Raw genomic sequence first — 14,704 nt, forward strand, 5'->3', positions numbered from 1 at the left:
ACACACACACACACACACACACACACACTGCATTTCCGAACTGTGTGTACACAATACACACGTAGTGTATTTCCAAACCATTTGAGAGGAAGTCATATCCAGTTCAGCCATGTACGACCATAGCCTTCCCTGGTTTATTTCCCAAGAGGAAGGGTCTTCTCCAACATTATCATAATTACCACCGTTATCAAAATTACCACAGTAGATTTAGCATCATATGGCTATTAATTGCCCAGGTCCCAATTTTTGTCAGTCGTTCCACAGCTATGCTCTCTAACATTCTCAGCAGAGAACAGGTTCCAGAGGGATCAGGTGTTTAACAGTTGCCATGGTTCCTTTGTGTTCTTCAATGTAGAACATTCCCTCAGACTTTTATGGTACTGAAAAAAAAAAAGTTTTAAGGATATAGTCCCCCCCCTTTTTTTTTTCTTAATAGAATTTTCCTCATTTGGGAGCTTATCTAATGTTTCCTTCTGAATCCACTCAGGAAATGTTCCTGACTAGAACAATGTGTGGGTGATAGTGTGTCCTACTCAGGACCTATGTCGGGAGGCACACAATGTCCAGTTCTGCCTCATCGATGATGTCAAGTTTGATCTCCCAGTCAAAGTGCTGTCTGATTTCTCCGTTGTGTAGCTATTAAATATTTCCTTACAAACTAATATGGAGAAACACTTAACACCGTGAAAATATCCTGCTCCCCCATCAAATTTTATCCCCTGACTTGAGCATAATTTGACTCTTGTGTGAATCAATCTTTATGTACAGTGGTTACAAAATGGTGGTCTTCCAAATCCAGCACACCCCCTCTGCTCACCATTGTCCGGTGTACAAGAGCCCAGTCTTCTCCCCCATTTATTTATTAGAGGGTTTATGGACTTATTTTCTCCTTTTTCAATGGTTTATAAATCATTACTGTTTTAATGTTTTGATGCTCACGTTGCTCAGCTTTGGTGAGTGAGAGCCCCTCATTTTTTTCATTTGTAACACTTTTTTCCTTTCTGGTGTAGCGAGATGTTCCATGCTCCTATCTTACCTTCCCTCCTCCTGTCTCGGAATCCGCCGTCTCTCCAGACTCCTCATTCCTTTTAAGGGGGAACGGTATAAAATACATTTTACTGATCCTCTTTCCTGCTAATTGACATCTGAGTTATTTATAGTTCTAAGCCACTTTAAAGAAAGCTTCTCTGAATACCCTTGCACATTTTTGGGACCTATAAACTGATTTCTGTTTGGTGTATAATCAAGAGTAACAATGAAAAATTGTAGCATCTCCACTCTTGGATTGTACACCCAACAGAAATAATCCATAAGTACACACACACACACCCAAAAGGACACAAATGTTCCAAGCAACCTCATTGATAATGTGTGTGTGTGTGTGTGTGTGTGTGTGTGTGTGTTTGGCATAAACAGATACTGCTAAGTAGTTTTTCAAAGTGTCCATAACACTAGTTTTGTCTGGGGGTTGGAAGTTGTTGGCCCCCAGCCCTGGGAAAGAAGAATCAGTGGCCTGGGTCATACTTGTCCATTGTAATCCAAAGACATGTTTTCTGCAACCAGCAACGGCAAAATGGCTCATCTTCCAACAGGTAATGAGTGAAAATGCTGAGCTTTTACCACCGGGGCCATTCTTAAGCTTCTCTTTTGAGAGTCCTGCTTTAGGGCGGGCAGCATGGAAGTTACTCAGGTCAAGAATCCCCTGCTACTTGCAAAATGGTTTTCATTTAAGTGGTGCCATTGATAGCCTTTAGGGACTGCAGGCCCATTGCTAGAGAGATACCCACTGGTCCTGGTGTTTTAAAAAGTACCTCCCCCAGGGGAAAAGGAGTATCCTAGAATCCCACTCACATCTTCTGGCTGTTCAGGGCCAATTTAAAACCCTGGAGCAGTCATTCACTAAAGAGCCTGAGAGAGTAAATGTCCCTCTGTGTACACCCAGGGAGCCACTTAGTGTTCCACACATTTGAGCTGTGGAGCTCAGGGACGGCAGGTGTAGGGGGAAGCTGCTGGAGGCTAACAGGAAAGTGAGTTGCTCTGGTTTCAGGAGATTAGATGCGAGGCTCAGTGTTGATAGGAACTATTTGGGCATGGCCCAGCATGTGTCGCTGAAACCTTCCACATCCAGAATATCTGTGCCATGTACTTATAGTGCAGCCTTAGATCAAAGAAGTAACTGAAGCACTTTTTGTAAAGTGAAATTCTAAACAGAAGAAGCATGCATGAGATGCACGTGGGTTCCTAGTGACTTCAGTGAGCCTTTGGAAGAATTAGTAACTAGTAACATATAGCTGTGCAGATGCATTTTAACCAGGTGTCCTCTCTCGGTGGGCACCACCCTCCTGTGGAGTGGGGAGAGAGCTCTCCCAAACATTCTGAGAGCACCTTTGTGCAGTGTACAACTGCGCAGCCGTATGCAGCGATCCCAAACAGACGGTGATTCCGATGAGCAAGACTGCACATTTATATTAACCTCCGTGGTCCTCTCTTCCCTCTCTACCCCCAGGCCTGTCCGCAGATGGTGGGGCCAAACGCCAGGAGCACCTCTCCCGGTTTTCCATGCCTGACCTCAGCAAAGACTCTGGAATGAATGTCTCCGAGAAGCTGAGCAACATGGGCACGCTTAACTCGTCCATGCAGTTCCGGAGCGCAGAGTCGGTTCGCAGCCTGCTCTCTGCCCAGCAGTACCAAGAGATGGAGGGAAACCTCCACCAGCTCGGCAACCCCATTGGGTACAGAGACCTGCAGTCCCACGGCAGGCTGCATCAGAGCTTTGATTTTGATGGGGGGATGGCCAGCAGCAAGCTGCAGGGGCAGGAGGGCATGAGGATCCAGCCCATGAGCGAACGCACGCGGAGGAGAAGTACCTCCCGCGACGACGGTCGCCGCTTCCGACCTCACCGCTCCAGGCGTTCCCGGCGCTCTCGCTCGGACAACGCCCTGCACCTGGCCAGCGAACGCGAGGCCATCTCTCGGTTAAAAGAAAGGCCTCCCCTCCGAGCCAGGGAGGACTACGACCAGTTCATGCGCCAGCGGAGCTTCCAGGAGAGCCTGGGCCAAGGGTCCCGAAGGGACCTGTACGGCCAGTGCCCGAGAACGGTGTCAGACCTGGCTCTGCAGAATGCCTTCGGGGAGCGCTGGGGACCCTACTTCGCCGAGTACGATTGGTGTTCTACCTGCTCCTCCTCTTCGGAGTCTGACAACGAGGGCTACTTCCTAGGAGAACCCATCCCCCAGCCCGCCCGCCTGCGATACGTCACAAGCGATGAGCTGTTGCACAAATACAGCTCCTATGGGCTCCCCAAGTCTTCCACGTTAGGGGGCAGGGGACAGTTGCACAGCAGGAAAAGACAAAAGAGCAAAAACTGCATCATTTCCTAATAGGCTTGGGGTCAGGGAATGGGGGAAGATGGGAGCTAAGAATGTACATTCAGAAACTTGCACTGTTTTCCATTGTAAAGCGCTTTTGGGGGGTGGTGGCTAGAGGAGAAGAGAGAAATGCTGGCCGTGGTGGTGGCAAGGTTATAGACTGACTCAATAGGTAGTCCCAGTTCTCGGCATGTTGAATATTATTTGCACATTTCACTTTGGAAACGCTATAGACTCTGGAGGCCAGGGTTGGTCCCCTCCTTCCCGTCAGTCTGTGTTGAGTCGCCTTTCGCAAGATGGCAAACTGTTTCCCGCTCGCTTATACCCTCTCTGGTTCTCTTACTTTTAGGACCCTTTTTCCAGTAAGTAATTTGTTTATTATTAGCCAGGACCCAAGACTAAGTTATTTACATGTCCATTGTAAATGCAATGTAAATGAGAGTTCTGATAAAATATTTTTGTATTTTGTAATATCAAAGGAATTTCTATATCGTAGGACTCAGTGGAAATTTGCATGCACGCCCAGCGTTGTCTTTGAGTAGTACATTCAGAGGCGGTCCAGGACCGCCTTTTCTTTTTTTTTTTTTTTCTTTTTTCTATACAAATTTGTTACATGTCAGTGAGACCTTTTTCAAAGGAGTTTATTCAATTTGACTTTTTGTGGCTAAAAAAAAAATTAACCATTACACCCAAAGTATTTTATGCTCCATTCTACCTTAAGGAGACATCCTTAAGTCTGCTCCTGCCCTCGGTAGAATTTCTTCTCTACAAAGTGATAGTAATTTTTTTTTTTTAATTGCAAACGTAACTTTTGCCAATTAGAGAAACCAACCAGTGTCCGTAAACTCCCGTGAGCAACGCCGTCCCTGCTGGGAACATTGAAGTTGCTTGCTGTTGATCTGTCCCTTGGGGAAAATGAAAGTGACTGTGAGTGGTATCCGTCGTGTGATGTCAGCATGACGTTGTTTTGAATGTGGCATTATTTTCTGGTGCTCATGTTTCCTGGATTATATTATCTGCTTTCCTTTACCAAGGCAGACGGAACAGCTGCCTTAGCCTGACAACCGGTTGTCCTCATTGCAAATGAACTTACGCAGTAGACATGTAGAAGGTCCTGCGGGGCTCTGGGAGGGACGGGGTGTTCTAGATCGTACGTCATGCGTGGAGAAGGAACAAGGGAATTCGAAAGCAGAAAGCAGGTCAAGGGTAGAGACTGAAGGGGGATATGAAGGAAGGTCAGAGTAAAGAGCAGCTTCGGGAAATGAAGTAGAGTGGGAGGTGACCGCTACCTTGAATAACCACCCCCCCAACCCAGTGCTTGTAGAAAGAACCCAGTTTAACACGCCCCGTAACCAGAGTGTCTGGGTGACCCAGGAAAGGGAGCAGCTTGGGAGATTTCAGGGTGACGGCCTTGAAGAGCAGACGCTGTTCAAAGGGGGATTTCCGTGTTGAACTTTGGGGACTGTTGGTCAGACAGAAATTGGGCTCAAAAGTGAGTTTGCTTGAAGAAGACATTTAACGGTTGTGTTGTTTATAGTAAAATAAAACTTCCTACCTTGCTTCAGTTCACAATGAAGCCCTTGCTTTCTCTTCCATTCTCCTCCTCCCTTGAATGGATTGTAGCAGTTGAAATAATCCATCGGAGGACCCACCTTTAGTGAGATGTACTGTTGATGTAGTACACGGTGTAACTCAGTGGCCATCTGCCGTGGTGAGGTGAGCGTGGTCTCTTTTCAGTATAGTAGTTAATATTTTCTAATATTTTTCTTTTATGGAGAGAATGTGAGATGTGGCTTTTCAGACACCATCCCAAATGGGTCTGGGGAAAAGAAGGCTGTAAAGGATGTGGAAATGGCACTCCATTCAGGATGTATTAAAATAATTTGCTTTTCAGGTATTAATATGACATTTGTCATTGTCACTGATTTAAAAAAAAAAAAAAGCAATGCAAATGTTGGTTGTGGCTGTTTTCCGCATGCTATCTTCATATCTAAATGCTTCATTACTTATCCAAGCCTCCGGAGAATTAACTCTATTACGTTTGTATAGTAAGTTTGTAAACTGCTTGGCAAAACTGATTAAGAAACAATGTGCAACACCATGCTACTGAAGTGGCAGGTTTCTGGTAGAAATCGGGCGAGTCCAATTTGGAGTTTGGAGTTCCTTGATTGATGAGAATGAAAAGGCATTTTGGAAAAAGAAGAGAGAGACAAAAGTAGATCGCTTAACATAGCAAACAGCTGAAAATCATGTCTGTCCTCTGTGGCCTGGAATCCAATGAAAGAAATTCTCCTGGTAAAAGCTGCTTTCTAAGTCCATCCTCTCCAGAAGTACCCCCTTACCTTCCCCCCATGAGGCTTGAGGCACCCTCCGCAGGAAGAAGAGGGTGGCCTGAAATCGACCCATAGCCACATCCCATGAAGGGGTTGGGAGGACGAAGCGATTTCAGAGCTAGCTGCCCAGGGGGCGCCCGGCAGCTCAACTGGCCAGAGCTTGAAATATACTGAGATGGAAGCCTCAGGGTCACACTGTCTCTAACCAAGGTCGCTTCCGTGTGTTCCATTGCGGCTTCTCCCCACCCCACACGCAGCCAGGCGCCTTACAGACGATGCCCACGAGGCTGGTTAAATCATCACAAAGGTGATGGGACCTCCAAGTGAATGCCCCAGAGAGAGCAGGATGTCATGGTCGTAGGAATCCTACCTGTTCGTGATGACTTACACCTAACATCACAGAACTCCGTTCCTGAAAACTCAATGTGTTCTCTTTGGAGGCAAGAACTTAGGGTCCTCACCTGATCCCTCTGTCATAACCACGAGCTCTTCCTCGTCAAGTTTTGCCTGTGAGTGGGGCTTACACTCACCTCTTCCTAGATCTCCTTGCATCTTTGATAGACCGTTCCAGAAAAGTAATTTTTCCTAGTTCCCTCTCATCTCTAATACTTTGGGTTTGCTTTTTCTACCTCTCTTCATATTGGTCCTCTTGGCTTTTGGTGAAAACGACCACTTGGGTCTTCAGGTCGTTTCTTATCGCTGCTCAACTCAGTGGCAACAGAACGGGCTCTTTTCCAGGAGGAAGTAGCCATTGACAGTTTCCTAAATGTCCCTGCCAATACATATGACCCTCGATACTGTGAACAGCTTTCTTAGCAGCCTGGTGGCATAGAGGGTGGTGTTTAGGTACCCTTCCTTCTGTCCTATAGTTCCGTGAAGTTGAATGAGGTGAAGGAAAAACAGAACCATGCTCCTAGGTCCTGCGCAGGTTCAAGGTGGGTAGAGTTGTGGATTGGTTGTTGGTTGTTGGTTCTTCCTACATTCACCTTCTCATCACTAGTCCTTCCCTTCTGTCCTCAGCCAGCCCAGTGAACAAGCAATTTTGTCTTTCCAGGAGGGGACCACAAGACAGCTCTTGCTCTTTCTCTGTCCCCATTCTGTAGGATGCTTTTGCACTGCAGCAAACTATTTCCTTCTCCTGCGGTGGTTTTCCACTGCTTGGGTCCCCCTCACCGTATCTGAGTTCAGGTGCGGCCAGTGATGACACAGACATAGCACACGCTCTCCCATTCCTGCAGCGCGGCTGGTAAAACCAGCGAATCTCACCACACTCTCCCAGGGAGCGTGGATGCAGTCTCAAAAATCTTTGTGACGCTCCAAGCACCGAGGATCAGTGGGTTAGAACTGAGGTCATTTGATAACAAATCTCCTTTGGGAACTGATTTTTATCTGTCTTTCCATCATTTGCCCTTGGCCCCAAATGGCACAGCAACCTTGTAGGAAGCATCATTCGTAAATGACTGTGAGAGCCCCCAGTTCCTTTGTGGGTGCTAAAAGTGGAGGCTGACTTCTTTAGGCAAAACAAAGACAAATCCCTTGGGCCTCCTTCTGCATTCCCATGTTCTTGGCCAATTATTACAAGCAGCCTTCTGTTCATCGTTTTGCAGAGGTCAGATAAGAGGCCATCTTATTCTTCGTCTAATCCCACCTTCTAACCAGAAATAACACAAATATTTAAATTCCAAGGAGAAGTGCTCTTTGTGTGTTTCTGTCTAACAGAAACCAGATGCTAATGCCTAAGAGAGGATCTATCTAGGACCAGAGTAGAGTGGGAAATGAAACCAGTTATCCATTTCGTGCCAGAAGAGTTGCTGTTAGCAACCCTTTAGCACCTTGAAGGCGGCTTCAGATTGCTGCCTTTTGAGGTGCATCTCTCAAAGCACAAGGGAAGTAGAAATGAAGCCAGCTTTGCCTCGCCTCCAGTGCTGGGTCCCTTGGGGCCATCAGCAGACACCGGGGCTTGTCTGGCCACTTGGAAGCAGTTGTCAAGGTTAGGACCAAGAAAGGATTGGATTCCTTTTCCATTTTCTCATAACAGTAGCCCAGTCAACACAAGACTGCCATAAACCATGACTCACTGTTGGGAGCTATACTCTTTTATACGCTTACTTCCTGCTGACAAAGCTAGCTTTCCCCAAGGGGAATTTAAAAAGGAGGGAGCAAAGTCACGTCGTGTAGGAAAACATTTCTGGTGATTGAGATTTGATGACTCTGAAGGATAGAAAAAAGAATTGTTCTATCCTGGCAGTTTTCAGAGACATCCCTTCACCCTACTGGGCATTTGGCCATCTGTGTTCAATAGGTCCCTGACCCACCTTTTTTAAGATTTTTTGGAGAGAGTTACCCACTAGTAAGATCTGTTCTCCAGCCTCTGGTTGATACTCCCGTGTTTCCCTAAAGCATTTCGGTTCTACGATGGACCCTGACTTCACGTTCTAAGGTCTACAAGTCCTTCATTTTCCTTAGGAAATTAGGACTTTGGCAGTTTTCCCTCTCCAAACCGCATTCTTTCCTGCACAGGATTGCTTTGCCCATCTCGTGCTTTAACTCCAAGTGCATAAACAAAACCTCAGAGGGTCTGAGAAGGTGAGGCAGGCCAGACTCTGTGTTGTGTGTCGAGTGTCAAGCTTTTTCTAAAGAAGGTCTGCAACGGGCCTTTGGTGTGGGCTCTGCCAGAGACTGTTGTGAACACTTTGCTTGAGATCCGTGCCCTGTAAAATGGATATGTTTTACTGATGTCTGTAATACATTTGTAAACTTCCAATAAAATTTGAATAAAAGAAATGTTGCCAATCTTCTCAGTCCTTCCTCCCTTTCCGGATTTCTTGAAATGGTTGCCTTTGAGCGTCTCAACAAGGAAGACAGAGGCTACACGTGTCAGGGGATGAGATTTACTATGAAGGATGAACCCGATGAAATTGGGATTTTTTAGCTTCAGTGCTGCGGTCGTTTCGGGCCAGTTCATTCTGGTAGAGAACGGGCCCATGCCTTGTAGGATGTTTAGGTCAGCAACATCACTGACCTCCCTATGCACTAGATGCCAGTTGCTCCCCTCCCCCTGAGATGTGACCATCCAAAATCTCTCCATTCCTCATGCCCATTAGGATGGCTGCTATCAAAAAAATAAAGCCTAACTGCAGTGGGAGGGGTGAGGAAGCAAAAAAATTGGAGTCCTTGTGTGCTGTGTGGGAGAATGTAAAATGGTGTATCCTCCATGGAACAGAGCACAGCAGTTCTTCCAAAAATGTACACAGGACCAAGAACACAGATACATTGAGCCTGGAGAGATCTAAAGCGACTCATGGGAGCTGGTGCCCATGATGTCTCGCCCCAAACAGATTCCAGTTATCATTAAGCATTTGAAGGATGAATCCTGGGTGGCAACTTCTGTATGTTTTCTTTTGCCCTGCTGCCTTTTAGCAATTTCTGTCAACGTTTTATTTATTTGCTTCTGGGGCGCCTGGGTGGCTCAGTCGTTAAGCATCTGCCTTCAGCTCAGGTCATGATCGCAGAGTCCTGGGATCGAGCCCCTGTTGGGCTCCGTGCTCCACTGGAAGCCTGCTTCTCCCTCTCCCTCTGCCTCTGCTTATGATCCCTCTCTTGCTGTCTCTCTCTCCATCAAATAAATAAATAGAATCATTTTTTTAAATCATTTTTTGTAAAAATTTTTTAAAAAATTTTTTAATCATTTTTTAAAAAAATGATTCTATTTATTTATTTGAGAGAGAGAGCACAAGCAGAGGAGGGACAGAGGGAGAGAGACAAGCAAACTGTCCCCTGAGCAGGGAGTGCAACATGGGACTCGACCCCGGGACCCTGAAGTCATGACCTGAGCCAAGGGCGGATGCTTAACCAACTGAGCCACCGAGGCACTCCCAAGCATTTAGCAACTGAATCCCCTCTTAACCACTTGTTTGTTGTATCATCTCGGGAAATGTGCGTGTCTTCGCTGAGCCTCAGTTTTTATCTAACTAATGGGAGAGAAATGGTGTCCTGTGCACTTATAGAACTAATGCGTGGAAATCTCTTAGAGCAGTGTCTGCCCCTGTACGAGCTCAAAACATAGTATCTGTTGCTGTGATTACTGTCCTCACCATCTCAAAGAGAAAGAATCTCAGAAACCACTGGTATCTGGTCTAACAGTGCTCCTTTACTTTCATTTAATGTAAGCATTAAATGAAGTCTCTAACTGGAATTAGAGACATCCCCAGAAGGCTTGAATCTTTACTCTATGTAAGAAATGCCTGCAGATAATATTAAACAAAACCAATCTCCTGGTCCTGACCACAGACGTTCTGGTTCAGTGGATCCGGGGTCGAACCCCAGAACCTGCTTTTTTAATAAGGCTTTCCATGTCTGTCTAGTCCGGCAGGTTTGAGGACCACACTACTTGAGACTCTGCCTTAACATTTGTTTGTTTCTTTGTTTTCTTCCAAAACAGATAAACAAGAAGCCTGCCGGTCCTACCCACTTCAGGAGACTCTGATAACAAGTCGGTTGGTCAGGTTGGAAAGATCTGAGGCTGAGGTTTACAGTACAATTTTGGAGAATCTGGGGGATATTCACTTTCTCCTGGGAGTGACAGTCTTCACAAGTAGAAGGGTAGTTTAACTGTTCTTAATTTTTCTGAGATACATATATCTCATGACTGCATTGAAGATGGTGAGCTTATTGTGGATTTCAGCCTAACAATTGGTTTGGGTCTGGGAATGGCTACTCTTGGCTCATAACCAGTGGCTTTCACACATCAAAACTACCTGAGTAGATTATTTAAAATCCAGAGTCTCTGGCACCCCATCCCTAGAAAGTCTGATTCAGCGGGTCTCCAGCAAGACTAGGAAAACTGCATTTTTTCCTAAGCATTCAGGTATCTGAGACCAGCCTTGGGAGAGACAGCTCTGAGCCTCTCTTATCATGGGAAATCCATCTCCTGAGAGCCCTTCGTGCTGCCTGTAGTCCTGCCTGTGTTCCAGAGCTTGCTTCGGAAGGATCGTCTTCTCCAATGCTCATCTACCATAGGTGTAGACACTGGTTTGCTTCCAGCCCACAGTGAGAGATATGGTTCAGTGGATTCGGGTTCGGATCCACTATGGAAACCAGTGTAGCTTCTAAATACAACTAATTTTGTCTGAGAGAGATGTCAAGACAAGAGCCCCAGAAGGAAAGCTTCTCAGAAGATGTGACAGATAAACAGAAACACAGGCTGAAGTATGATAGAGGGAGGATGGAGGCCTTAAAGGACACAATCCAACCCCACTGGAGAGGAGATGCTTTAAGAGTTTCCTCAGGAAAATACTGGCAGCTACTTGTTCCTCTGCAAGGCTGGTGATTCTAGAGACAAAACAGATCATCAAGGTGGATGGCAGCTTTGGGCCATGAACACAAGATAGCAAAACAGATGAGACCAGAAGTACCAGAAAGTAAACCCAAGAACTAGAGGAACTGGGGCAGCTATGTTAGGCTAGTTACTTCAAGTAACTTGAACAAAAGAGAAATGGAAAGAGGGTTGATTTGGGGGATACTATGTGTCTTACAAGAAGCTAAGGGCAGCCCTTTCATGAGAGCCTGAACCAGGAAGAGGAAAGCCACCAAGAACTGAGAAGGATTCTATCCCAATTTTTTGAATCTGTTTCCCACCAACTGTCTGCTTAGTCGTCTGCCTTTGCTTTTGTTCTGGGGAGCTCATGGACATATGGGGCTCCACACAGCTCCTGAGTTGTCATTCTCCACATTTAGCCCCTTATTCTCAAGAAAAAAGGGCCCAAGTTGGATCAGGAGCTCCTTCCTGGTCAAATCATCTACTGGAGGAAAGGGCGTGACTCCTGGTGCTAGGATGCTGACAGAGTGCTAGTTTTTGCAGGTGAGGAAACAGTTTTCAGACAGAGAAAGTCCTAGGCTGAACAGAAACCCAAAATGTATCTCCTTTAAGAACTATCCTTGTAACATCCCAAGGGAGGAACCAGGTCTATTATCTGTTGGCTGTATTTCTGAACAGTCACATGTATCTACTTACTGAATTGGAGGTACCTCTCAAAGGGAAGTTTCTACAGTCCCCCAGCCCCATGACTCCTGTGGGCCCAGGCTCAGCCAAGCATTGCCTTCAAAGAAACACAACCCCGGAACCAAAAACTACTATAAACCTATACTTTATCTATCAAACTGAACTGTCTCTCAAGGAAATACTAAAGGAAGAGGTGATTTCTTCATGCACAGTGAATATCTTAAAATGCTCTCTCTCCCTTGCTCCCCCTGCCCACTCTCCTGCTCGTAGTTGCGAACCTTTCCCCCAAAAGCTCTTCCCTAACTCTCAACCTGCGCCCCCCCACACACACCTAGTGCTCAGATCTCTTCTGTCCCAATTTCCCTTCTCCCTCACCTGCTCTTGATTCTGTAAATCAAAAAAGCCACTCTCTGGGGGTTCATTTTTACCTCTTCTTTGCTCACTACTCAGACTCCCTCCTGACGATGCTGCTTTTGACACTGGATGATTTTTTTTTTTTCCTTCCCAGGCTGCAGGGACCAAATATTTCCTCTGACTGTCTAGCCTGTGTGAATTCCATCCAGTGAGTGGTCTCACGCCTGGTAAGAGGAGGGCTCTGGGAAAGTCGTTGTATCTGTTCTCATGGTCAAGACCCGTAACCTAGGAAATTTTTGTGGTAGACAAGATCTCAGGTTTGGCCTCTGCTCTCTGTCTTCAGCTCGTTTTGTCTCACGGAGAAGTCTAGACATGACCGTGAACATATATGCCACAACTGCTGGACAGCCCTGCATGAAAGTCCAACCAAACTCATCTTCCTGCTAACCGGCGTGGTCTCTCCCTTGCACCTAGACCTTTGGACTTGCTGCTGTATCTGCTTTAAACACTCACACTTCTATCTCTTCTCATTCTTCAGCTCTCAGTTGGACACAAATTTCCTTCAAGATGAAAGAGTTGTTGGAAAGTTGGAAATAGGTATCTCTGCCTTGGGCTCCCAGGGTCCCTGCATGTCCCCATCACCGTCTTTTAAGTATAAGTTTACTCTCTCCTTTATAACCTGTACTCCGTGCAGGACGGTGTCCCGGCTGTCTTATCATAAACACTGTTTTCCTGGGTCCTAGAAGGGAAGTCAGAAGGAAGATTCTTAAAAATTTTGGTTCAGTAAATAAAAAGGGCCGAGAGAGATCACGGGCTTAGTCTTTTATATCTTTGAGTGTCCGGGTTCCCTCTGAAGCTCCAACTTTCCTTCCAAGGCAAAAGCTTTTCTCCTCTGAAGAATGAGTTGCTGCAAGGCAAAATTTCACCTGCAGCCCCTGATGATCAGGTTGGCATTACTGAATTTCCCCCAAATTGGTATTTTTTTTTAACTCCAGCTAAGCATCCTGTTTTCCAATTTCAAAGAGTAATAGTGCCCTTGGACTCCATAATGAAGCAACCAACATTTCGAGTATTATCAACTATAAATGCAAAAACTGAAGTCAAGGTCTCATGCCGCTGAATCATAAGCAGATGACTTATGATATAATGAAAGAACCATCCCTGGGAAGTGAAGGTTTAAGAATAATCAAATCCATATTGATCTGGAAAAATGCTACCCAGGAATAAACTTATATCAGCAAATGGAATAAATTACCATATTTCAACATACTTCTTTCATGGACCTAGTGCTAATTACACCACCGTTGTTTATTGGGAAATGTGCCTGAGCAAGCCAGGACAGAATCAGGGCACCCTTTGTAGGTAATAGAAATCTACAGCTGAATTAGAAATAAATGAGATGGTACAACACCGAATAAAAGCCCCTGATGGCTGAAGAAACACAAAGACGTTGATGCTTTCTATCCAGTGAAGTGAGCCTATATTAAAACTCTAACATAGTTTATTTCCTATATTCCTTTCATTTCAAAGTGATTCCCAGATAAAGAACTCAGGAAATAAAGTGGCCCATTTATTGGCAAAATCTATCCTCTTAAACTCATCTATCAACTGTGTCAAAACTGTTCCTCAGTTCTGCCCAGTAATGATTCAGGGGCATTTTTTTGGGTAAAGAAGGTCATATCTGAGACATTTAATGCCCACTGACTATCCATGTGTTCCCTTCCACTCCCAACCCCCTTACAAGCTGGGTGGGGTCATACAACTTGGGCTGCCCAAAACACGGAGGACAAACGAGGTGTCCCTTCCAGACTAAGGTGGTGAACCAGCCCTACGTATCTATTTGCCTACTGTTTCTCCTTCCAGACCACGGTGATCTGGATGCCTCGGGGTAAGATGCTGGGTCACTGGACAGGAGCAGACTTCCCTGGGTCACCATATGCATGGAAGAAGCCATAACTTGTTCCGTAACAAGCTTTGTGGGAACAAGATATACACCTCCATTGAATTCAGTGGTAGAGATTTCAGGGTTAGACCCACACTGTTGTGACTAATACCTGGGGGAAAATCTAGAAGGACCTCTCAAAGTTCTTTCTAGTCTGGGTGATCTGGTCACGTGAGTCACTCCATGGCCATGAGAAGTTCTGAAGCCCGAAGGGGGTCAGTGTTTTGGATGTGGTTTCTTCGTGTGTTGGCTTGGTTGGTTTGGTTGGTTGGTTGGTTGCTTTGGTCTGGTTAAAGTATTCAGTTATTTAAGCTTCCAACCATGAAAATGGGCTTAGAGAGCTAAATTCTACAAGGCTATAAGCTCCAAGCATGTGCATATCTGTGCCATTGCATTCACACATGTTAAGCTCAGTCAGTACCTACAGAGAGTATGGTTTTGATAAATATTTGTTAAACAAAAGGAATAAAAGAATTAAAGAATTGAAATGATCCATGCAAAGAGAATCCAGATGGCATGGAGCCCTCCATCAACCCGAGTGTTGCCCTAGAAAGACTGGGGAAGACTTTCTCCTCCATGCAAAAGCAGAGGCTCTGGAAGAAACCACTGAGTTCAATTCCCTGGATAGTACATTCCTTCCACAGATATTTACTGAGCACCTACTCCGTGCCTTATTCTAAGGTTCATGATAAAACAGTGAATAAT

General features: G+C 45.6%; 1 protein-coding gene and 1 long non-coding RNA gene across 6 annotated transcripts in view; one reads left to right on the plus strand and one right to left on the minus strand.

The window, feature by feature from the left end:
* Positions 1-8,486, plus strand: part of PRICKLE2 (prickle planar cell polarity protein 2) — a 320,594-nt gene extending 312,108 nt beyond the window's left edge. For all 5 annotated transcript variants that reach the window (XM_082727019.1, XM_082727022.1, XM_082727020.1 and 2 more), the window contains one exon: positions 2,507-8,486. In XM_082727019.1, the coding sequence (XP_082583145.1) occupies positions 2,507-3,381 (875 nt within the window). In that variant the 3' untranslated portion in view covers positions 3,382-8,486. The remainder of the gene's footprint in view (positions 1-2,506) is intronic.
* Positions 18-3,197, minus strand: LOC309862877. The gene is made up of 3 exons (XR_014310769.1): positions 3,109-3,197; positions 1,037-1,085; positions 18-380 (listed from the first exon to the last, which is right to left on the minus strand). It is a non-coding gene; the product is annotated as an uncharacterized lncRNA (long non-coding RNA).
* Positions 8,487-14,704: the final 6,218 nt, after the last annotated feature.

Source organism: Mustela nivalis, assembly GCF_964662115.1.
Source record: "Mustela nivalis genome assembly, chromosome: 1".
Lineage (NCBI taxonomy): Eukaryota > Metazoa > Chordata > Mammalia > Carnivora > Mustelidae > Mustela > Mustela nivalis.